The sequence below is a fragment of the Ammodytes marinus genome, assembly GCF_949987685.1.
Source record: "Ammodytes marinus genome assembly, chromosome: 18".
NCBI lineage: Eukaryota > Metazoa > Chordata > Actinopteri > Uranoscopiformes > Ammodytidae > Ammodytes > Ammodytes marinus.
The window spans coordinates 16244282-16270422 of NC_137222.1; the positions used below are offsets into that span (position 1 = coordinate 16244282).

Here is a 26141-nt window from a genome sequence, read left to right on the forward strand (position 1 = left end):
GTGTCTGCAGTAAAGGGTAAACCCAACTGTCTCATAAGGCTATTTTAAAAGTAGTAGTTTAGTCTTAAATGATGAAGAGAGTGATGAGGAAAATAAAGATGGATGTTTTAACCCATTTTCAGAAAATGAAAAACAAATGCTGCGGCAAAAATAAAGGAAGCAACTGATTGGATTAAAGCCTATCAGGGTTCACAGGTTATCTAAACAGGAAACCAGAAAGCGGCGCTCACTTGTATCCATGGAAATGGCCCTCAACACAGGAAATACACAAAAAACTAGAGGCCACCTGCAGTACAACACACACACACACACGCACACACACACACACACACACACACGCGCACACACACACACACACACACACACACACACACAGTGCATATTGCAGCACAGCAAAACAAATCACGATGAAGGCGGTGTTCACCTACCGATTGCCAGAGAGCTTGAAACAACAACCAGACTGCAATCATGTTAAGTTGCCTTATGAGTTTGGAGTGTCACAGAGGGATGAACTCACTGCATGTCTGGACGGATGGCAGTTATTTGTGTCCCCACTCTAAGCCTCTCATGACACCACTTTCAGACAGCCCAGACCCCCTAAGACTCCACCATGAAACAACAACAAAGGGCCCCGACAGGCGCTTCAGACTCTCAAAGCTGAATACTAATGCAACACTCTCACACACATCCTTGTACTTCTATCTTTGTGTGGACGCTGCTCATTGACATAATGCATTCCCTAGCCCCTTACCTTAACCATCAAAGGTAAATGCCACAACCCAACCATCATACTAACCCTTACCTAAATCTAATTCTAACAAAAACCCTAAAACCAACTCTTAACCCTCAAAAAGGCCTTTGAAGGATTGAGGACCAGGAACAATGTCCTCACTTTTAAAGAATGTCCTCACCCTGATCGTTACTAGCTAACATTGGTCCTCACTAAGACGCTTGTACAAGTACACACACACACACACACACACACACACACACACACACACACACACACACACACACACACACACACACACACACACATACACACACACACACACACACACACACTTACACGGTCAGAGATGGAGGGCTCTTATTAGCAGAAAGGTCTGTAGTCAAAGAGTGTGACCACTTGTGTGCATGGACTCTCCAAGCCAAAGGGCACAGAGCCACATTAGACTCCCAGCACAAATACAGGACTGACTGGGACAAAACAACGTCTAGCAGTAACACTAAACAGCCATGCATTATGAGTTGGGTCCTGGGCCTGCACTGAGTTAATGCACTGACTGTATTGCTTTTTTACTGGAGCCATGATTTGTGTATATAATAATATTTCACACTGTGAAAGTAAAACAAACTGTATTTTGCTGGGACGTTGCCCAGTGCAGTGAAATGGTGCACTGTGTGTGTATTATGTGACAGTTAATGTGCAGTCAGTTAGTCAGTGCTGCAAAATAAGCTCCGTTTATAGGACGTCTATGGAAAAGTAGAGGGCATCCTGATCACCCTAAACGTCCTCATCTGGCAACAATTACAGTTTGCTGTATATTAGACTGCTTACAGCTACATAGCAAAGACATTAATCACATTAAAAGTAATTATGGGCCAAAAATATTTTTTTTTATCTCATGTAATTGACTGACTTCTGCCAGCAGGAACCAAGCATCAGCTATCAATCCATAAAAATGTACCGACTTAATTTGAAAATCATCCAATCAACAAAATGGACCAGACCTATTCAATGAGGAGTAATATGGTTAGATATGACAGAGGCCGGCAGATATGTGACTAATAAACAAAGCCAAATACAATTATTTATCTGGTTAGTTTGAAAGTCAAAAAATATAAAGTAAAACATTTTCAATTGCTCTCACACTAAAACGACCTCAGTTTTACAGGTTTTAGATGCATTTACTGTTAAGAGAGCAGCTGGCTGTTATTGTCCACTTCACGGAAGGGATATTTAAATGTCACCACCAACTGACCACACTTTCCTGGAAAACCAGGTTTCGCTTTCTAATAACTTTTTATTTTATCTTAGCAAAGTATTCCGTTGCCTTCCTCTCCTTAGCCTCCCTTGGTTATGCAACAGTTCAGCTCACTCCTGCTGTTAATCCAGCACCACACAGTACTTGCTGTCAACTTTCATTCCCTTTGAATCATATCACATTACACACAAAAACAGACAATTAACTGACCACAACCAGCTGAATACACCATTGTATAACTATACAGTAGAATAACTGTCTAGCAGGCAACAAAAACAATACTTCTCTGGTTCATATGAAGCCGGTCTTGACATTCACTCCCAAAGAAGTATGTTACTTACTATAAGAAATCTCAGAACTGAAAGTGAAAAGATAAATATGATCCTTTATGGAATCAGACAGACAATCCGTATCAGTAATAACAGGAATATTGTGAAGGAAATATCTTAGGACAGACATGAATGAGTTTTGAGGGTTTGGAGGATGTGGTTGTGGCTTTTTCACTGTGTGTGTGTGTGTGTGTGTGTGTGTGTGTGTGTGTGTGTGTGTGTGTGTATGTGTGTGTGAAGAAAGAGTCACCAAGCATATAGTTCTAATCCTTTCCCAGCATGATGCAGCCCATTTTGGTATTTTGTCCCACAGGACTTTCAGTGAGACCACACAGTGAGGGCTAACCAGCTCACGGGCCAATGGGCTAATGGCTCTGAATAAAATTAACACGTGGTCAAAGTGCTTTTGTGGATTTTACTCTAGAGAGAAGAGAGGCCATTACATTCACACAACATGTAGAAAAAGCAGTATAATGAAAGCAAAGTATTTTCGTTTTAATTATTATTCATTTGCAGTGTCACTCATAAATTGCTGGTTGCTGGAATTCCTTTCAGTTTATATTTAGAATATATATCACTACTGTCTCTTTTGTTGGCAATGGATTTACTTGTGATGTTGTAGCAATTTGGTCAATCTCCATTGATATCATCACCAGTCAAACAATGCAAAACCCCTAACAGTTGATAATATGTTGCTAACAAGTACATTAGTGTAGCAGTCCAAAGTCAGCATGGCCTTAAAACACACTGTCAAAGCTTGGAGAATGATTAGCAGTGACTTGCAAAACACGTACTGGGATAGCATATAGCTATGTTTGGAAAGCTTGACACACCTACCTACCATGACACAACACAGCCAGCAATAGCTAATTTGTTGGCTTGTTATCACTACATGTGACTGGATAAGATAATCTGTCAAATGCAACACATTTAGAATACATCCCAGATCTAAGACGCTATAATAATAAATAAAAACTGAAATGTAATAGACGTGATGACTATAAAGTAATAATGACCTCATCAGGAATTGTGTCTGACCTTATTACTCTTCTTGGGAATGACTTGATTAATCATGTAACAGGTTAGTATTGCACTGGTTCTGTATATAATATCCCATCCTAGCATTCTAATGCTGCATGGCTATAGCTGACACAGCTTGATTGGCACATGAAAAGTTATGTAAGACCAATAGCATTAGCTTATTCCCAATCATCAAAGAGAGCACGTTTAACACTTGGGAGAGGTTTACCCTCAACAGTGTGCTTATTGCATTAACAAGCTCTGCTCTGCTTCCCAGTGAGAAGAGCATTGTGTTAATCACCTTGGCTATTTCCAGAAACCAGCTGATTAGTCCTGCAGTATTTAGACGGACCAAGGAGGCTTCTTCACACAGGAAGAAAACAGCCTTGAGACAGAGGACATGTCTGGGCTTTACATTTACTCTGTTTCCCATCGGTGCTATCAGTATTTCCCGCAGGAAATTTGTAAGTTAAGGTGATGGTTGGTTGGAGGTGGAGTTGTGTGATTATTGTGGACAATACTGCGTTGCGATAGCCTATAATAGATGAATGGTTACTATAAGTCTACTCGCTTGATTTGTTTAATATACAGAGGTTATTGATGGTTTAAAAATAAAGCATTGAAAATTCAAAAAATAAAACATGTAGGCTAACACTAGTATGCTCTTTTCAAAATAAAATAAATAAATACATTTCTCCAAAGGTCAAAGACAGTAGCAGTGGACAACTTCTGTAAACATACTCTTTTTTTGATGGGTGAAACGGGCGGTCGGTAGTCAAGGCGGGGGGCTGGCTCTGTTGAGAGGGCCGCCTAAGCCATAAAGCATTGCGGGAAACCCTGGTGCTATATGTACTTTTCTTTTGTTTTTTGTTTCGAAGGAATATCAATAAGTTATTTAGTATAATTTTGAAACACAGAAGCATCAACATTGTATATTGAATATCTGAGCTGAGGTGCATATCCTCCTGTTGATTATAACATCCATTGACTTTTTGTTGTTGTTCAGCTCCAAAACTTAAAACCCTGTTTTATCCATCTGAGAGAGAGGGGCTATGATCATTAGAGCAGAGCTTTAACGGTTGAAAAAAGTTTGAGCTTCTTCCTAAAGGTCTGGTCTGGGCAGGACTATTACTTCTTCATCCCGCACTACTGCCTGCAAATCTGTCAGCCCTATTTTCTTTTCCTTGAGGCAATGCATACAGATATAGTCATGTCTTTGATTCTTTTATGGCGGTGAGTCATTCTCTTCTTGTGAGTTTCAAATTCATGAAACCTTTGAAGAAGTAAGAGTTGGCCAAAATGACCTCACTTCCTAAACATGCCCTTCGTCTTTGAGGGTCAGCGGCTCAACTATCACGAGGAAAAAAAGAAAGAAAAAACGACAACAGGCGCACAGACGTCGGCGCCCCGAGCCCCCCGAACCCCCCTCACACCTAAAGCCCAAATGGCCTTCTCACATTCCAGTTCAATGCTGGAATGTGATCAAGAGATCTGTGCAGCTTTTCACCACCGAAACACAGCACTGTGTTATGAATTGAAGCCCTGACATTTGAGGTCAACCTCCCTCCTGACTTCCCGGAACTATACAGATTAAGTCACTGCTTTAGCATTTAATCAGTTTCTTGTTTATTAAACATTCCACATTTGGGAAAATGCTTTATCCAGGGGGAGTATAGGCCAATTTACTTTGGGTTAAAAAGTCAGAAATGTTCAGTTACATTATGTGCTGTTCCCTGGATTTTTGTTATCATTTTCTGTTTGCGCACCAGTATTTGTGCTATGCAGCAGGTGGTTCATGCCTTGCTTTGTGTTAAATGAATAACTTCTGTTTCAGAGTGCAACAATAGCCGGTGGATGTGGTGGACAATAGTGGGTAGCGGAGGTTGTGTAATGGTGGCCATCACATGGCCTGGGTTGTATTGTTGTGTTTCCTGCATCCCCTCAGTTCTCTTCCTCTGTGGAACACAAATACTGAAACACTGGACAAAAAACTCTTCTGAGATGGAATGTGACAACAAAAAATTACTCTTGGGCTTTGTTGGGTGTTTCATTCAAATATTTTCCTTTCATTGTCATTTTTTGAAGTGACATGAGTCTTAACATAATATGCCAGTTCCTCAGGATATACACCAAACCAAATAGTTTGTTCTGAGTTAGAGAAATAGCTGAGCCCTATGGAGCTTTTCAGGAAGGATTTAGAATAAGGAAGTCGTCTTCCTGTGGGATGGGCATCAAATTGGAAAGTATTTCAAATTTCCAAGAACCGTGGATTCAATAAGGTTCCTTCATTTTGATTCTGTTATGCGGCTCCTAACTTGTACGTGTTTGCGTTGTTGACATTTATTCAATGTCAGTCATTCCTGATCATCAATCACAGACAAGACATTTAGACTGAATAACACAATAAAATTATAGCAATTTAGTTTGAGTATCAGGCTATACTAACCATATTTATCAAACCCTCTCTGACTGGATACCAAATCATAGCGCTAACTCTATTTCTATCACTGATTATTGTACATTTCCTTCTCTTGTTACATGGCGGTTTTTTTATATACAGTATTTAGTTTAGGATTATGAAAAGATAATTGTAGGCAATTTAAAAAAAAAAGTGCCTTCATCTATTTAAATGTGCTCCTCTCTTACTCTGTCAAGGGGACTTCTTTTAGCTATATTTTCAAAGAAAATGGTATGATGAATAAAGCCACACAGGCACCACTGTGTTCCTTCATCACTTTCAGCTGTCATCCATTCCCGTGGGCCAAACAAAAATAGCCACAAAGTGTCATTCAAACTCCGAACTACTTAAAATTCCAGCAACTTCAGACGTGCACACACATTGGTGGGGTGGGCTTTGTTTATATGCTGGGAGAATCATTTTCACGGCTCAGACTAATAGCTGGCCCTAGGGACACTCACATGATTTCCAATGACACAAGACACAAGATGTTTTTCATGTTATCCAGTCATTGTCAGCTGATAACACACACATTACATCTGTGCGCTGAAATGTGCCTGTAATACTGAATATACTTAATGTGGTAAACAAAAATGTAATCATTGTGGTACTTTGGATCAATGAATCTTATCAATATTGTTTCGATGATAGTATTGTCCATCTGAACAGCGCTAATTTGACTGTAATGTTTAGGACTCCATCCATTAACACAAGGCGGAGTATCACTCTCTTCCTGGAACACAGCCAGTGAAGCCCATCGGCAGATCGGCCATTGAAAGGCCATGAGCCAGTTAATGTCAACAACACGTTGAGCTGTGTGACGCTAAACAGACTTCCTACGAGCATCCTCCACCTCCCTCCCTCAAGTTTTTTCTCATAAGCCTTCCATGCAACGCTCCAATGACCCCCGACACACACACACACACACACACACACACACACACACACACACACACACACACACACACACACACACACACACACACACACACACACACACACACACACACACACACACACACACACACACACACCACCCTTTAACTCTCCTTATGCTCATTGTTTCTCGTCATCGCGTCGGCCTCTCTTTCGGTACCTTGCGCCCATTTCCACCTCCTGTGTACTCTTGGCTCACCGAGTTTTAGCATCATCAACCATACAGCTTATGTAACATGTGGTAATGTGTGTGTGTGTGTGTGTGTGTGTGTGTGTGTGTGTGTGTGTCTGTGTGTGTGTCTGTGTGTATTTCTGGGAAGAGGGAGAGGTTTGAAGGAAGAAGACATCACTGATAACTTTGTTGTCCCTGTCAATCTTGTCACACTCAACAGTGCTGAGAGGGGTGGGGATGGAAAATGTACTTCATCATCAGACAGACACAGACACAGACACAGACACAGACAGAGACACAGACAGAGACACAGACACAGACACAGACAGAGACACAGACAGAGACACACACACACACACACACACACACACACACACACACACACAAACAAACACACACACACACACATACTGCACAAACCCTGAGCTACACTAACAAGCACTGACTGTCTCATTGGTACATACAGTATGTGGCAGTAACCTCCTGTCATTGGCTATCTAATCAAAATGGAGAGCTGGCTGTGATTTTGTCCCTGGGCCCAGCAGAGCAGAGGTATTGGCAAACACTCTTTCTGAATTGGCAGTTTGGTGCCTTCACTTTGTCTTTTCCCAGAATCAGCTCGTTATTTCAAATGGTGACCAAACAAAACAGTGAACAACGCGGATGATGGGCTATTCTTCTAAATAGAGTGTGGCCAATAGAAACAGACTTAAAATTCCACCCTCAACTGTGTCCCTCAAGTTCGAATGTTACATACAAATCTGACCATACTTTCATCTGTGGCTTCACGATTGAACAACTGTGACTTGTTTTACTGATGCAAATTTGGTGGAAGCTCCCAAGAATCGACACGAAAATCGTTATTTATCACACGGATTGCCCTCTCTGTAGGATGTAGCAATGTCTGCATGTGTACAGTTTTGATTCTGCCTTTGCCTCCTTGCCTTCTCTTGCCATGTGGATGTGTTTGCCTTGTCTTACAGGCACTGCTGTGTAAACTGTGTGCAAAGCAAACAAAAGCTGTCGAGTCCAGAAATGAACACACATCTCTTTACAGAGCGACTGTGAGAATGAGAGACAGACACATTTGATTTCTGGGACCTCAATCGATCCATTGGTATTGTGCTGGTCAGCTGCATTCAGCCTTGCCTGAATGACGTCAGCAACTCAAGCAAGGTCACTAAGCATGATTGAAAGCGATGAGAAGAACAGCTTTTACATAGTAGGCTATTCTGAAAACAGCAGGAAGGTTCACCTAGTCCATTAAAAAGAGCGTTCAGTGTGTGTGTGTGTGTGTGTGTGTGTGTGTGTGTGTGTGTGTGTGTGTGTGTGTGGGGGGGGGGGGGGGGGTGCTGTTTTAAACAAGAATATTTCTGCACCATGAGTGTGCATTTTTAGTGGTCACAGACAGTGGATTGGATCATGTGGCTCTGTACAGCTTGTTTTTATCAGCAAATAACTGAAACATTAACTGACAGAAAGAGAAAACATAATCCGATTTAATTTGTGATCAAGGTACTTTGTCGAAACTAAAAAGAAAATGCCTCTGATGCAGAGCCAATTACAATCAGCAGCGATGTTTGTCCCAGAATTTAAAAAAAAATTGCAAGTTGCTTGGCAACAGCTGCAGGCAAAAAGGAAAGACTGAAAATTCACAACAAGAAAATCTGTCTGAAACAAACAAACAAACAAACAAACAGAGTCTGGCTTCAGGTATAGTTTGCCTTCAACACTCCAACACAACAGCTATTTCTCTCTGGTTTGTTTGGCTGTTACTCTGTGACACAATACCAGTCGTGAGCGCCTCTACTTTTCAACATTTTAAAACAGTAATATAGCCCTATTCACTACACTTTTACAATGCAACCAATAAGTGCTTTTTGGTAGGGGTGGGGCTTACTCTCTGAACACCAGAACATAAGCCATTATGATACCAAAATGATGGATAGGTTGAACTGAATTAGTGAGAGTACACCGCAAAAATCCAGTGAAACAACAGTCTAATGGCTTTTGATGAGGGACATTATCTCTCCGTCTGTAATGATGATGAAACCAGGTTAAGGTCATTTCTAGATGTAGGTTAAAGTGATGCAGAGGAGGAGGAGGCGCACCAGAGAGAGAGAGAGCGAGAGAGAGAGAGAGAAAAAGAGAGAGAGAAAGAGAGACAATACTGCAGCATGCGGTCTGGTCCACTGACCTCCTTTGGGTCTCTCTCTCTCTCTCCCTCCCTCTGTCAGGAGAGAAGGGTGCTGTATCCTGTGTCATCCCCCACTTTAAATTCAATCAGTGTGAGTACAGGCTGTGTTTCTATTAACCAGCACACATGATTGCATAGACATATGCACAGCAAAGTGACAACAACGCCAGCATAGGGAGAGCAAAGCCTAATAGACCACACACACACGCGCACACACACACACACACACACACACACACACACACACACACACACACACACGCACTCGCACGCACGCACACACACACACGCACTCGCACGCACGCACACACACACACACACACACACACACACACACACACACACCGTCCAAGTAAGCTAAGGTTACACTTTCATCCCCTTCCTGTGAGTTTTCTCTCCAGCCAAAACTTTAGTAAAAACACAGTTCTGTTGTATTTTCCAGGCATACTTTTGTTTGAATTCAATGTACCTGTGTGTGGAGAGAGCTGCAGTGTGTGGCACGGCGCTGTTGATCCCCAGGAGCTCCTTACACCGGCTAATTTAAGGTTAATAAACGGAGGCGTAACCGTCCTGCTGGCTGATACTTCTCCTTCTTGTTTTTTTTTGCTTTGTCTTCTTTTTCCCGTTCACCTCGAGACACTAGGAAAACGTGTCCGCAGCTGCTGCGTCACCGGCCAGAGGCACGTTAGAGAAAGAAAAGAAGTGGAGAAGTAGCGGACCCGGAGCCCGCGAGCTCAGCAGCAGAAATAACGGTAACGGCACGAGCCTCTGACTGGGATGACATTGAGCTCCTTTTTACGCGCCAGCTTTTTCCAACCGGCGGATTCCTCCTCCCCCTACTCTTCCTCTCTCTCTCTCTCTCTCTCTCTCTCTCTCTCTCTCTCTCTCTCTCTCTCTCTCTCTCTCTCTCTCTCTCTTTTATTTTTTTTCTCGGCACGCGCGCTGAATAATGCAGGGCTCGCGAGGTCCTGGGAGTGTTTTCTGTCCTGTTCCAGAGACAATCAGAGAGCGCGAGCCGCCAGCGCGAGCACAATGAGGCCGACCTCGCGCGGATCAGGTTACCGACGTAAGCCTACTGCCTTTCATTCATTCATTTATTCAGCATCAGAACGACCCGACTGCGGCCCAGCCAGCCAGCCAGTCTGCTTCTGTCTCCCCACCACTGTCACCCCACCTACACCTCCATCAAATGTGCTCAGGTGGCAATTTCAAAGAAACAAAAACAAACTCAGAACACCCGAGAACAGGCGGCGGTGGTAACAAAGTAAACCATAGCCTACATTTACACCAGTGCTGCAGCTTACTTAAGTAGGGCTAGCCTACAATTAAAGGTTCAGTTCACTCTTTGAGGAGTAGACCTGCCATACAACCTGTGAAAACAGCTGTTAGTCTGTAATGTCTGCTGTGGCTTTGAAAGGGCTTTCCAAAAGTCTGAGATAAATAACCCCAGTGATGTCATTAGGGTTATTTTAGCTCAGATTGAGATTATAAATGAGAGAGTTAAGTAGGGCCTACCACTAAGTATGTCCCGTTAGAAATATCCTATAGTGTGGGCTGATTCAATATCAGATAGAAAAAAAGCCATATAGAAGCCTACAGTCTAGTCGTGTTCAATTCACTGAGTGCCATACACATACCAGGGGTAGCGTATAAAACATATTATAGAGATAATGTAACTGGACATCGTAAGCACAGTGCAAAACAACCATGCACATGTAGAAAGGAAACAATGTAACTGAACCTATCATGTTGCCCCTGGCACATGTCGAATTCAATCAATTTCAGCATAAACAATATGGAATGCACATACAGTGGCCTGAAGTCTAGCACAGATATGTTCAGCTTCCAAATATGTCCTATTATGTCTTATGTACCTGAATACTTATTCCACCACCGAGAACAAGAGTAGGTCAAGGACACAAACTCCTGTTATTATATTAAAATAAACATATTATTGATAAAGTACTCAAATTAAAAATTGTTACAAAAAGAAAGAGCAACTGTTTGTCAAATATATAGAAAAGCCTGCATAAGTAAATCTACAACATAAAGGGTATATTAAATGTACCATATTATGGGAATAATAGTCCTATGGGCACTATACAACTGATCACCTCCCTTTAGGAATATAACAGTATCCTACTGTGTGAATTGATACAATAGTAGATACAAAGTGCATTAACATAACCATGAATGTAATATTTAGTACCACAGTCTCATTATAAGTTCCCATTAGAAAAAAGTATAGCAATTCAATATCAGATAAAAATTCCACAAAGTACAGTGAAGTCGTATTAAAATCACTGAGTGCCATAAATATAGAATGGGTACCTATACAGATATTATAGAGATACTGTATCTGGCCATATTCAGCACACTGCGGAACAACCATGCACCTGTAGAAAGGAAACAATAGGACTGAAAGGCATTCCAAGCATGTCCCCCCTGGCACATGTACGCAATTCAATAGAATTCAGCACAAACAATGTTGAAGAAGCATATACCTGCCTGAAGTCTAGCACATACATTTTCAGCTCTTGCTCTCAAGAAAAGTAAAATAATCCTCCCAACAATATGATATTAATCACACTATACTATTCTTCTGGATTACTGGTGATGTTATTGCTAATCACTACACTGTCTAACTCTACAGAACACTCTTGATATCTGTCTGTGACTGTATAGTTTTTTGGGATGTAGTATCTCAACATAATTGTCTACATATTAAAAGAAACAGCCTGAATTTATTCTACTCTCGAACGTACTGGCATTTTCCAGCTGAGAAGAAGAACTCACAGTCGTAACTTGTCCCCATTATATCAGCGCTGTGGTTATCTTGTTCTCCCGTTTGATTTGTGCCTCACATCAACTTTTCCTATTGAGTTATGAGAAAGTGGGTGGTCTGGAACTTTTTCAAACACGCACGCACGCAAGCATGCAGGCAGGCAGGCACACGCACGCACGCACGCACACACGCACGCACACACCACACACACACACACACACACACACACACACACACACACACACACACACACACACACACACACACCATTTCAGTGAGAGGCATTCAAACACATTTGTACAATTGATGCTTGTTGTAAGCCTGTCATCCCCGGCAAAAAAAGATGAACAAATAGTCCCTTTTTTGTAAGCACACCATGGATGGAAGGTTTCCTGGCAGGAAGCACAGCGGTGTAGGCCCTTACTTTAGTGATGTCTTACAAAGCTTTCTGATACATTTGTGAGTTGTTGTCCTTGTAGTCCCTTAGATAAACAGAAAATACACTCTCTCTCTCTCACACACACACACACACACACACACACACACACAACTCACCATGGCAGTGTGAGGCTGTCTGCTCGGAATGGGACCTTGATACCCATTTGCTGTTGTCATGGTAACCCCAGATGTTTGGCCGTTGCCTGTGATGAAACAAAAAATGGAGGTAATTGTTACCACTGCCATTAATAATAACCACTGTCACTGGTAATCATCCTCTTCTTTCATGTTCATTGTGCACATGCAGGGGACCTACGCATATTCCAGAGTATACCCATTATCTCTATGTTAATGTACTGTCTTTATAAACGAAAGAGTAGGATATGTGAAGGGCCTCCACATTATTCACATTTTATGAACTAAGAAAAAACAGACCCTTCATCAGACATGTAGGCAAAATATGAGCAAATATTTACTGGTAGTGATTCGAAGGCCTATAGCCTGCACATTATGCTATTTGCGTTGCATTGTAAATCAGTGAAATGTGAAATGAAATCTGTCATGCTGTAAACCAGCCAGCTATGATGATTGTAAGATACGTTTTTTTTAATTCAAGCATTTGAATCGCTTGGATGCAGTAATAAATCCATAACTGCTCTCTTGCTGTACTTTGATCTTGGTTCATTTCAGAGCTACAGATTATTATGTTTGCTCCATCACTGCATGATACAGTTAGTAGTTAGTAGTTAGATAAAATAGGTATAAGAAAAGACATGATTAGTTTTCGAAGCTATGGTGAAGCTATGCAAGATAGGAATGCTTTTTAAACATTAGTGTATGAGTTACACTACTACCATACTTGTTTATGTATACCAAATAACATCACACTGAAGCAGGCCATTCTGCGTCTTGTTTTTACTTATTATTTGTAAGTGTTGTTGTTACTTTTAAAGGATCTGAATGGTTCCCCTTGCACTCATAGTAGGAATAGTACTAACAGTATTTAATACCTTTAACTCATATCTACTACCACTTATGGTGATAGTTTTCAGAGTAGAACATGTGTAATCAGAGCAGAACATATCTATATGATTCTTATTACTGCACTTCCCTTAGGCGACATCACCTCAGGAGCAGACCTAAGGCTACGATGCATGCTAACAATGGTACATATTTTCCACCCGACACGTGTATAATCAGCCTCTGGTGTATGCGTGTGTGTGTGCGTGAGAGTCATAATCATCTACACAGTCATGGTTTCTGTTAAAAGACGCCAGGCTGTCATTGTTTTAAGATTAATCAATTAGTGTTCATTATCACAGAGAACACACCCATCCTCAGGAAGTGTGCCTGTGTGTGTGTGTGGCCTAAATGCTAGCCCTGTTTTCAGATGCTGGTTGTCATGACGTCTCCATTCAATATAATCATTTTTCACCTTGTATTATGAAGAGTGTGTCATGTTGTGTGCTGCTCTCCTTTTCATCTCATTGTGTGTGTGTGTGTTAAATGAGAATAATAAATCCTGGCAAACCGAGATAGAAGCACATTATCAAACTGTGCTGTGCTGGTTTTAAACTGAACACAATCTGTGGTTTCAGAAAATGTTTATGTGTGTATGTCATTGAACATCACACTGCGACCTCGGCCGTGTTCGTTCACGCAGTGTGCTTTAAATGAGTGGGAGGCTCATTCATGTGTTGAGAGCTTTAGTGTGGAAGGTCGTATCACCTCAATCACTCTTTTCTGTACTCTCTGTTTTGTTGCAGTGGACTGTTATCAGTGCAGTTAGATAAGTGAGCATGCAGTGAGTGATGGTGTGCTGCTGTTGCGTGCCTTCTTCTTGCAGTACCCACTATTGATACTAGGGGGGGGGGAGTGAGTTGCCTCAGGGCTCCTGCAACAACCAGGGCATAAGGGTTATCTAGTTCGATCCGTCTTTGTATTTATCTAGCTTCTTTCTACTGTACACTTGCTACCTCCCCTTTTTTCTCCTATCTGTAAACATAGTCAGTATTTTGCAATTGTGCTACCTATTCATTTCTTTTTTCTTTTGCAGCGTGTTAACTCATTCTCACAGGGAGAGATTAATACGAGTAAAGATAACTAATTCAGTCAGTGTTCTACATCCCGGTAATCCTTTAATCAGCCGGCCGTATAGTTTTTTATTGAATTCTGTAACCCTGGCTTTAATTTCCAACTCACCATGCACCTTTTAGTCTTACTCTAGTCAGTTGACCGGGTTACATACATTCATCTAATAATTTTTTATTTTAATCAAAAACATACTGCAAGATAATTGTGTGACTAGAATTTCTTATTGAGGTGTTTGTCTGCTTCCTCTTCTAATTTATTTCAACCTGACTGCATGTTTTTAAATCTGTGTTTGGAATTAGTATTTGTGTAAGCCCTATATGAGTCATAGCACACTGCATTCATCTACAACCTGTGCAAATGAAACATTAAAGGGGTAACAAGTTGTAATAGTCTATTGGAACCCATTCATTTTTGTTTATAGTATTTTCATGCTTTTCATTTTGTTTTGTATTTTTAATATGTCTGAAATAAATTCAATCAATCAATCAGAAAAAAACCCATCTTCCCCAAATAAATCCTTTTAACGATCTGATGTGACTTCTGATATCACCTTAAATTAAGCTTAAAATGTGTGTGTGTGTGCTTGTTAGTGGCAGTAGGTATTATAACAGATAGGGGTGCAGTAAGGATAGCTTGTGGTCTAATTTGTCAGCAGCCAATGAAGAAGTGAAGGTTAGGGACAGATGGAAAGAACAACAAGCGAGAGACGGCAGGGGGGCACTGGAGAAACTCAGCTTTATTGACCAAAGATAGAGAGAGGATACAGACATCAGAGAGAGAGAGAGAGAATGTGAAAGAGTGAGTTGTCATGAAAGGAAAGAGAGAGTGAACAATAGAAAATGGCTCCTTTTTTTGTTTTAACAGTCCATACAACCGTGAGAGCAGGCAGACAAGAAAAAGAGAGTCCTCTACAGAGTCAGAAGAGTACTGCAGGCGTGGCAGTGGGGCTGGTAAACTCCATGTCTGTTGTTCATGTACAGCTCCTTGCATTACACACACACACACACACACGCACGCACACACACGCACGCACGCACGCACGCACGCACGCACGCACACACACACACACGCACACACGCACGCACACACTGAATTGGTCAGGTTTACTCTTTTCTCCTTTTTTAAAATGTTATTTTTTTTAGATTGTGACTGCATTTTCTTTTTGTAGGTACATAGAGTAAGTGCTTGTTTGCTCTGCTGCACATCATGAGTGAGCATCATACATATGGGGCAACACACGTTCAAGAACACACTTCTCTGCATAGCCTCCCCAATCTTTAAAACCAAACAGTCAAGCAATGAATATATCTCGGCCAATCTTGGTACACTTGACAGGAGTATTTTTTTTCCCTACTTCACATTAATGCATGTAAACCAATGACTGCCTACAGGGAGTCAATGTAAAAACCTTGGAAGATGGTCAGCAGTAATGCAAATTGAAAGTCATTTGTATCCCATAGACTGCCATACAAATCCATTGGTATGGTTATATTAAGATCCTCAGATTCCCTTCAAGGCCGAACTGTAGCACGTCTGTGACTTGTAGAAGGGGACAACATCGTGTGGGGTTAATAGTGAGATTAGGTTACACACAGCAAAGCAGTGAAGTTAGAGAATGAAAAATATACAACGCTTGCGCTTTGTGCACTCATACAGTCGTGACATGGCATCGTGGGACAGAACGCTGTCTGGTACCCATAATAATAATCAGAATTATCTCTAGATCTCTATATAGATGTGGAAAATAAAATCATTGCTAAATAGAATATAGAGCATATTTACATTCTTTATCTACACAGGAAACTAGACCCCCAGTGGGCCTGACTGACAGCAGCAGGGACCAATCACACTACAGCATACGTGTGAAGGCAGCCCTACCGTTCTGCACCGACACAAGGGTTTAGAGTTGGGATTGTACAGCCGTAACAGAGCCATGTGAGGACATTTCAATGTTGGGAACATTCTGATTGGTTGTATTCTTATAAGGAATATTGTTTCTCTTATATTGAATTTTCATGACTATTATCAGAGTAAATACACAGTTCAGAGATGTTATTTACCTTATGGCCAGGGGACCAGTTAAGCTATACAACATATGACTGAAGAGAAAGCCAGAGAACCACACTCCGATTCTTTTTTTTTTTTTAGGCTTCAGGTCATTCTACGTCAGTGACATGTTCATGAAGTGAATACAATCCTTTTGAAGTCAATTCATAATATTAGAGTCCCAGGTTGGATAGACATCAAGTCCAATCCATACACACTTGAGCCGCAAGTGCCGTCACTTACAAAACTTTTTTCACAGTACATCAAAGACACTCAAATTGAAGCAAAACATTTTCCAGAGCACCTGTTAGCATGCAGCAGATGAGAGAAGGATTACTGTTTTTTTGAGAGCCTACAGTGTTATACTATGCATGATGTGTTAATGACGCCCAGGCCACAGTAATTTGTAGCACCCGTAAACGAGGGCCTGGTTGGGAACTACAGCGAGAGCTGGCAGTGGTCTCAGCCTCTTGGAATTGTAGAGAGCATAATCGATACCTGGTGGTCTTCTGCAGCGATTAAAGTGAATTTAATGGACAAAAAAGATGAAACATGAATAGCACACACTCTTACTCTAAAAGGTTCATTTGAGCACAGCTGTTGTAATTTAGTAACATGGTAGTGATTGTTAAAATCCAGTATTCACAACGTTGTGCCCCTGACTGTTAGTGGTGGTAACCCATGTTTGTTTTCACAGGCGGGAAATACATGTTCCTATGGCTGCCAGAGTGTACTCGTTAAGCTGCCGTTATAGCTTCCTGTGTTCTGGGGCCTTTTAGTCACACTGGAAAAAGGTTGGCTGTATAGATCCTACTGGCTGCCAAAAAGGTGTTTGACGGCTTCTCATTGGCTGCTGAGTTAGGAAGTGTTAGAATAGGAGGAAATGACCTCAGCAGTGGAATAGCTGGAGTTAGTGGACAGAATGACAGACAGAGAGAGCGAGAGAGAGAGAGAGAGAGAGAGAGAGAGGGAGAGAGAGAGAGAGAGAGAGAGAGAGAGTGCTGTTAATGCTAACTACAGTGTCAAGAACTTCAGGCGCCCCAACAATTCATTGGCCTTTTTAAAGTTTCAAAACTAAACAAAATAAATCATTGAACAACAGCAAACTGAAATAAAAGTCTAATAGCAGTTCTAATTATCGCTAGTTTTTTTTAGTTTTTTTGTAAGGACTATCAATGTGGAAGAATGAAGAGGCACGTAAAGAAACCAAGGCAACGAGTTCCCTCCTCTGTGTCTGCACAAGGAAGTTGGGGCGGGATGTCTGAGTTTGTGTGTTTGTGTGTGTGTGTGTGTGTGTGTGTGTGTGTGTGTGTGTGTGTGTGTGTGTTTTAAAGGTTGTCTGTGTGTGTTTGGAAGAGAACAAAAGGAGAGCATCTGTCAAGCAGGTGGGAGTGGAGAGAAAAAGGTAGTGGCTGAATAGAGTGGCTTATTGAAGGTGATGATCTGGTTGATTGTCCTTATAGAGCCAGACAAGACATACTGTTTGGTAAGACAGCATGGCAAAGTGACTGATTGTTCGTAAAGTCTTACTGACCGCTGCGAGTAGTTGTATATAACCTTTTTACCATTGAAGGTATAGTGCGTAACCTCTATTGCCCCCATGAGGTATTCTGAGTAATTACAACAACACTGTTAGCGCATCTAGATTAGTTAAGCCTTCTGTGATTCGCAATGTTACACCTTCTGCTGTACGTCCAGGTTTTTTCTTAGCAGTAGAATCAACTGATAGGAGCTGATAGGCTTAATCAACTTTGGGTCAACTCATTTGGCTTGAATGTAACCGACATTCATTTATGAAAAAGTTCCGCACTATAGCTGTAAAATGCTTAATTTGAATGCACGTAATATGCCGTGTTGTCTGGGGAGACAGAATGCGAAAGGGGGTAGAGATCCCATGTTGACTGAGAGAGGGCAAACGACAGAGCAGAGATGAAGAGGTAATAACTTAACTCAGTACAAAGTCAAAGGTCAGACAATAGCTTGTGTGTGTTTATGTTTGTATGCGTGTGTGTGTGTGTGTGTGTGTAAGTGTGTGTGTGTGTGTGTGTGTGTGTGTGTGTGTGTGTGTGTGTGTGTGTGTGTGTGTGTGCCAAGCCCATCAGAGTCCAGAGGAGGAGTAGGAGGAAGGCAGGTGCTTCTGTTAGTAACCATCCAGAGACAGAGGAGGAGGAGAAGAGGAGGAGGAGAGGGGTGTTGTGGGTAATAATAATGATAATAATAATAAAAGAAGGGGGTTGGAAGAGAGGGGAGTAGAAGATTCAGTCACATGAGGAGGCAGCACTGGCAGCGTTTCCTCTTGTCTGTACCTGTGGCGGGGGTGAGACCTGGTGGAGGGGCTGCTGGGGAGTTGGCTTGGTTGTCTGCAGAGGGGTTGTCGTTGGCTTGCGGAGAGGATGTGCTGTCAGGGGTCCGGCCGTCTGACGACAGCTCGGTGCTGACGGCCTCCGAGGTGGCTGGCCGCCCCGACACCAGATCGGCCGCCGTGCCGTCGATGATGGACATGTCCGTGACCGTCTTCTCCCTCAGAGACTTCTCGTCATCTTCGTCGATCAGCACCACCTCTGCCTTCACCGCGCCGTCGAAACCCAACAGGCGCCTGCTCTCGCTGGTGTCGTCGACGTCCTGGTAACCCATAAACACCATGGTAACCGGGTGCTCCACGCTGGCTTGAGGCATGGAGGTCAGCTCCGGGTTGCCTGGGTGTGATGTAGCGCCAGGCTGGGTGGTGATTGGTGCGGATGGTGCAGAGGACGGGGGCATCATGCCCAGCCGGGTCTCCCTCTGGAGGATGACCTGGGCCGGGGGGCTGGAGGGGATGGATGGAGGGGCGCAGGAGGGAGGGGACAGGTCGTCGTATGTTGCTGATGCCGGGGAAACGTAAGCCTGTGGTTGGGCTGTAGCCGGGGTCACGGTCACCTGGCCCCTGTTGTTGTGGCCGTCTTGCCCAGAGGAAGGCCTGGCGGCGCGCTGGATGAGCTGGTCCACCTGCGCAGAGCTCCAGCCGTTCTCCACAGAGGGGTTGGGGGTGGGGGCGGTGGTGGACACGCCTCCAGAGGAGGAGACCTCGTACACCACTTTGCGGCCATCGTCGAAGACCTTGATGCCGCGCGACGACGCCTCCGCCGGGTTGATGCGGTTGGCCGAAAGGACGCGCTGCTCGCCGGTCTGAGGGTCGTGCTGCACGCTGATCTCCATGGCGAACATTGCTGTTAGGGAGGTAGGGGGGGAGTGAATGAGAGGGGGAGGAGGGAGGATGGAGGAAGGGAAGGAACAGTGAAGGGGAAGGGGTGGGAATAAGGGTAGTGGGAGGAAAAGGTGGAGGGAGTAAAGTGTGAGGATCAGCACACAGTGTTCTTTACAAACTGATATCTACAATATTCAAACTGCTATGCAATTAGTAAAACACAAACATGACCTTAACGTTAACCTTGAGAGATGCAAACCACAGATGCAGGTTAGTGAACCAGAAACCATTCCAAACACTTTACTTCACTGTGGCCTAATCTAAGGACAAGTAGAGATGATACTTTTCAGTAAACTGACATTAAACTGACAGGATCCTGTGCGAAAAAAGTCCCTTAAGAATATTTTTTATTATGAACCACTACTTTGTATATTCACTGCCTTATCTGAAAGACCTGTAAATATTTAAGAAACCGCAAGAAAAAAATTTGTATATTTCAACTTAAGTCCTCACACGTTCGATCTTGACATTCTAATACTTATTGTAATGATTATACCAACATTTTGTGTCTGCAGTAAAGTATATTTTCAGTTTTTAGACTAAATAATAGTTGATAGATCATACCTGAGGATTATGTTATTACACTCGATACATTTTTCAGTAGAGGCTTAATTTCACCGAGGATAAGGCATAATGCACAACTGTCTAACTTCATCGCGCTGCCCCAAAAAGCTGACCTTTTATTTTGTAAAGACTGCAAAGTCAGCAGCACAAATGCACAATGGAACAAACATGTAAGTTAAGGAACTCAGCACCAACTTCGAACAGATTTCCCTTTACTATCATTTCACTTTTTAGAACAGAGAGATTACCCTTCACAATCCAAACTTTTAGAGATAGAAACTATATCGCAATTACCTCTAGACTAAACAAATACTGAAAGGGTAAAACTATCACCCGCTGGCACCAAACTAAAGCTGATAATGATATACACAACATACTGATACTACAGTAAAACTAATGCTTAATCTAAAACAAATATATAATAAGACTATCAAGGAGACTAAAATTATTAATATTAATAAAAAATAATTATATAATTTAATATTGCTACCTGTTATTTCAGCATTTTCTCATAAAAATACTGTAGGTCTACCAGTAAATCGTCATATTTTTATTTAATTGTTTTGACAAAATAATTTTAGTTTAATTCTACATTGTGAATTTTAGCCTTGCCAAAAGTTAATGAACTTGAGCTGACTTAGAGATGGCAGACATTCTCAAAGTCAATTCAAACGTTCAAATAATGATCCAGTCCCTGTTTTTTTTATTCACTATTTTGTGCGAAAACCCACTGGTTGTGCGTAATGTCCTAATGAGTTTACGTATTTTTCTCAGCACACACACGGGATGTGTAAACTCCTGAAGTCCAGTATGAGATTGGGCTCCACTCTTTGTGCCAACGTGTGCGTGTCTGCGCCCTGTCCCAACCCTCCATGTGCGCGTGAGTCTGTCCTGGTTCTAATCCATCTTGGCTGCGGTCCAAACCCTTCCCTTCCTCCCTCCCTCCCTCCCTCTCTCTTCTCTGCCCTCCCTCACCCTCTTCCTCTCCTCCTCTCTCTTGTCTTACCAGGTCTTGGTGTGGCGTGCTCAGGCGGTCCGCTGCGGGGCTGCGAGGCCAGGCTGAGGGGGTCAGTGCAGTCCGAGGGAGGCGCGGACATGCGGCCGCTGGTATCTAGTGAGCAGGAGCACAGGAGGGGAAATGACACATGGTCAGAGGGGACGTGACAGGGCCGCTGTGAGGGAGAGCCACGCACGCACACACACACACACACACATACACGCTCATTCACCAGGCGCATGCCCACACACATGCACAATATATAAGTACGCCTCAGTGATCTGTAACCACACCTTGACACAAAACACCCACACACATACAGCTCAGCCCCCCCCAACAGAGAAACTAACCACACCCCTAAATATGACCCTGCCCGCCCCTATTCCACACACACACACACACACACACACACACACACACACACACACACACACACACACACACACACACACACACACACACACACACACACACACACACACACACACACACACACACACACACACACACACACACACACACACTTATCCATTTAACCTGCCTCAACTCACTGTTTCTGTCCACTTGTCCACTGCAACTCTAGCACCCCTGAGGTTCAGTGCTTATGCAGCAGAAGTATGTGTGTTTGTGTACTTGTAACTGCTTTGTGGGTTTGTTTGAGTGTGTGTGTGTGTGTGTGTGTGTGTGTGTGTGTGTGTGTGTGTGTGTGTGTTTGTGTGTGTGTACATGTTTGTGTACTTGTAACTGCTTTGTGTGTGTGTGGGTTTGAGTTTGGCAGAAACAAAGCTTTAGGGGCTTAGAGGGCTTGCTGGTGAATAGGGGAGATAAAGCCAGCGACTGCATGCTGCAGAGTCATGGCCTTGTATGTGTGTGAGCTTCAATAGTCTCGCTGAGCCGGGCCCTGTGTGCGTGTGATTGTGTGTGTGTGTGTGTCGCAGTGCAGATATACATATATGTCTATGTGCATTTGTTATGTTGTGTGGGCGAGTTTGTGTGTGTGTTTGGGGGTTCAGAAGCATGCTCTGGCCTGCATCTCTCCTGCCTCAGCGAGACTATTATCCACACACACACACACACACACACACACACACACACACACACACACACACACACTAACCCCCCCACCCCCCAACACACACACACACACACACACACACACACACACACACACACACATACACAAATAGAAAGAGAGGGACACCACTGCTCGGAAACAACAATAACTTGCAGGAGGACGCCATCCCCAATAATGAGGTGTGTTTGTGAGTTGTTGGGGTTGTCTGTGTGTGTGTGTGTGTGTGTGTGTGTGTGTGTGTGTGTGTGTGTGTGTGTGTGTGTGTGTGTGTGTGTGTGTGTGTGTGTGTGTGTCATCGTTCATACCTCTATCATGGGACTCCATCATCAGACTCTGAAAGAGAGAGACAGGAGGAAGTATTCATGAGCCAAAGCAGAGTGATTGATTGAACACATTATATTTAATTAAAACTAATTATAATAGAATATATGAAATAATAAGATAATATTTCAGAGCCTTGTTTTCGTCTGGGCACATTTTTACAACATTATTTTCTGTCTTTTCTTGTTTGCCACTTTAACGTCCTTTTGTCAAACAATGCCAGAGTATACACTGTATCCTTTCACTGCTTCAAAAATCACCTGTAATGTTTGAAAATTCAATGTTACTAAATAATTATTTAGTTCTGCCCAACTCAAAAATCAGCATTCAAGTGAATTTCTAATCATTGTTTTACAATGCAAGTAAATAATGCTCTGTTAAGTAAAGACATATTAATCTCATTTATTTGATGGTTGACAGCTTTGCCAGTACCAACTAGTTGGGGTATGTTGATATTAGTGTTAGCAGTCTATTAAAGTCAGCGATCTGTTAGCTCTTGGCAGGTTCTTGACAGGTCATGATCTTATACCTTCTGCAGATCTTCTATGGAGCGCTCCGTCTCTTTCAGACGTTCCCGTAGAACCTGCTCTTTGGCTGATATCACGGACTCTTCACCCTCCAGTGTACCGATGTCAGACTCCAGCCTGCCAACACAGAAAATACAGTATGTCTTTAGTCATGACTTTGCTTGCCCTGTAAAGAAAAGAACATGTTTTAGGATACACAGCTTAAAGACTCATAATAGGAATCAACTCCTTTTCAAATAAGATGGAAAAGGAGTTTTTCAAAAGGACAGGTTTGGATCTAGATTGCTTTCAGATAAGATTAAAAAGCAATTGGATTTATACATCTACCGTATTCTGTTGCTATTGTCTTGTAGGTTAAACATGAAAATCCCTTTAGTTGGATGTATAACATCTTGTTAAAGTGTGCCTTGGCCCGCCTGGTTTTGACCTTCAGATTTTCAGTCTGTTCTCAGAGTCTCCTGGGTGCATTTAGAGCAGCCCCTTTGAAGTGTATAGTTCTGATCTGAATATAGTCCAGATGTTCCACACACATACAATGACCAGACAGAGGTGTAGGATCAGCAACTTGCAGAGGAAAAAAACATGTACAACCATCTGGCCAAGAGCTTTGCTTTATATCCTCCATCAGCAGGTTCAACTCTTATAGTCAGTTGGGGGACCATGGTTTGAGTGGTGTCCAGAAGCCTTGGTGTAATGCCAGTTGCCAGTGCTTTTAAAATTCTCTCATATAGGTTAGGGTTATGGAAAGATCACATTGACAGTTGAAAAAAAGTACCATTGCCTTTTTTAGAAGGAGACAGATTGGAAACCATAAAGTCTCATAACGATCTCATATGCTTTGTACACGGACTTTCCCCAATACAATGATGTCATGCTGTCTCTGCCTTTGCTACTGAGAGAGCCTTAGGAATGTCAATACAACCGATTCAGCCATTTTCATGGTGAGGACATGCTCAATTCATTAGTGCGATTCCCAAAATTGCACTAAAAATGTTCCTATATGCGCGCGCGCACACACACGCACGCACGCACGCACGCACACACACACACACACACACACACACACGCTCACATGGACATGGATGTAGCAACAATACTAGGAAGCAGTCAGGGAGGAGGACCAGGGTTGCTTCCTCACTGACTGCCAACACTCAAAGTACTTCAGTATGCACTCCTCTGGGACGCGAAGGAATTTGTGATTCAATGTGTGTGTGTGTGTGTGTGTTAATGTGTGTTTATGTGTGCCTGTGTGCGTAAAAGAGATATTAAGGTTCATAACAATGCCGACCTTCCCACAGTATTCCAGAATCAATAGGGCTCGCTTTTCATATCAGCATCCGTGACAATGAACAAGCACAACAATGCAACCACACCGTGCTGTTTACCATTTGGGAGACACTTTATCTGCCGCCGTTTATAGAAGCATGAGGCCAAGTTCGGTGTTGGGTTTTTCAAAATATTAGCATTGCACAGGGAGAGGAGGTATTTGGATTTGTTAACACAAAAGAAAAATCCAGGAATGTGTCTTTAACCGACGCCAGAAAGCCCCCAAGGTTTGACTATACACATCCACATCTGCCAATGTTTCTACTCAAGCTTTAATGCTGTGATGTTTGAAGTGTTATACAGTTCCCTGAGGACTGTACTGTGACAGTAGAACATACTTGATTTCAAAGTTTTTATAACTGAGGAGGACCAAGGATCCACATTCATTGGAACTCACATGCCCACAAGAAACGTTAGCCAGATGGTGTATCACATGTGTACACCAGGGTAAATATATATATATATATATATATATATATATATATATATATGTACTTTTTGTTTAATCAGCTTATCCGATTGAAAGCAAGATTTATTTTTTACAAAAGAGACCTCAGTATAGCAATGCAGTAAGCAGGCCCATCACAGAAGCTGTATTGTATTGGGTGGGAGTCACACTTGAGTTGTTCTGCCTACAGCGAGACCTTTACAACCTTTGTTTGCTGCATCTGTCACACAAATCTGTAGTTTGTCTCTGCTGAATGTAATCACACAATGCTCTGGATGGGATCTGTAAACTGAACAAAAGCACAAGACCAGTTTCTTATCGTAAAAATTGGCCTTATATAACAGCGTCCTTAAGCCATTGTCTGGATCAAAATAATGGGCACAGCTCGGGGTCGTTTGGTGTTATTTTGAAATCGGACGATTCAAGGGTCCATGTCTTCCAAAAAAGCAGCGTATTGTTTCTTGCCACGGCGAGAATGTCACCAATATAGCAACATGAACGAAAGCTATTTTAACACCACTTTCAATTCTTAAGTGAGCCGGTGTCTTATCGGAGTGCATTGTCCATTATGATGCGATATATCACTCTTATGTTAGAGTGGAACTTGATAGCAACTTGGCCACTTAATCAATGAATTTATCAGTACTATAAGTATATTGTAGGTGACAGTTATTTATCACAATATTTACTTCTTCAGTAACTTTTAAGCTTGTTCTCCAACTTTTATATCTGACTGTATTTTTTCGGGTCTAACAGCACTAAGACAGGGGTTATTTATCATTTCTTGGTCTGTACATCCTATATTTAACTCAGCCTTGCTGGTATGAGAAACAATCACCCAGCATTGGATGTCGTTGCAAGGAACTCGCCACAATGTGTTATCAGTTTATGTTAAGCGCACTACTTGAAATGTATTGAAGACTAATCTAGAGAAGAATTTCCAACAGCAATGTGGATGAGGCGAGAGAAAGGGGAGAGAGCGCGATGGGGAAGTGTGAGTGTTGTGATGCCCTGGACCTTTAACTATGTCAACCAATGGGCTTGTAGGGTTTTCCTTGCAGTATTGAGTAGAAGTAAAGCAGTTCATACTTTATCATCCTTACAACATATTAAGTTGTAGACTGCATAGAGCTAATGACTTCTAAAAGCATGGCGTCTTATTTTACTTGCTGTGAA

The 26141-nt window shown here is 42.4% G+C and overlaps 1 protein-coding gene across 2 annotated transcripts in view; it reads right to left on the reverse strand.

Annotated features, from left to right (window-relative positions):
* palm2akap2 (PALM2 and AKAP2 fusion) overlaps positions 1–26141 on the reverse strand; it is a 71052-nt gene that overhangs the window by 17822 nt on the left and 27089 nt on the right. For both annotated transcript variants that reach the window (XM_080046877.1, XM_080046876.1), the window contains exons 4-8: positions 23194–23308; positions 22649–22676; positions 21278–21382; positions 18770–19669; positions 12441–12526 (exon numbers count right to left, since the gene is read on the reverse strand). In XM_080046877.1, coding sequence (XP_079903003.1) covers positions 12441–12526; positions 18770–19669; positions 21278–21382; positions 22649–22676; positions 23194–23308 — 1234 coding nt within the window. The remainder of the gene's footprint in view (positions 1–12440; positions 12527–18769; positions 19670–21277; positions 21383–22648; positions 22677–23193; positions 23309–26141) is intronic.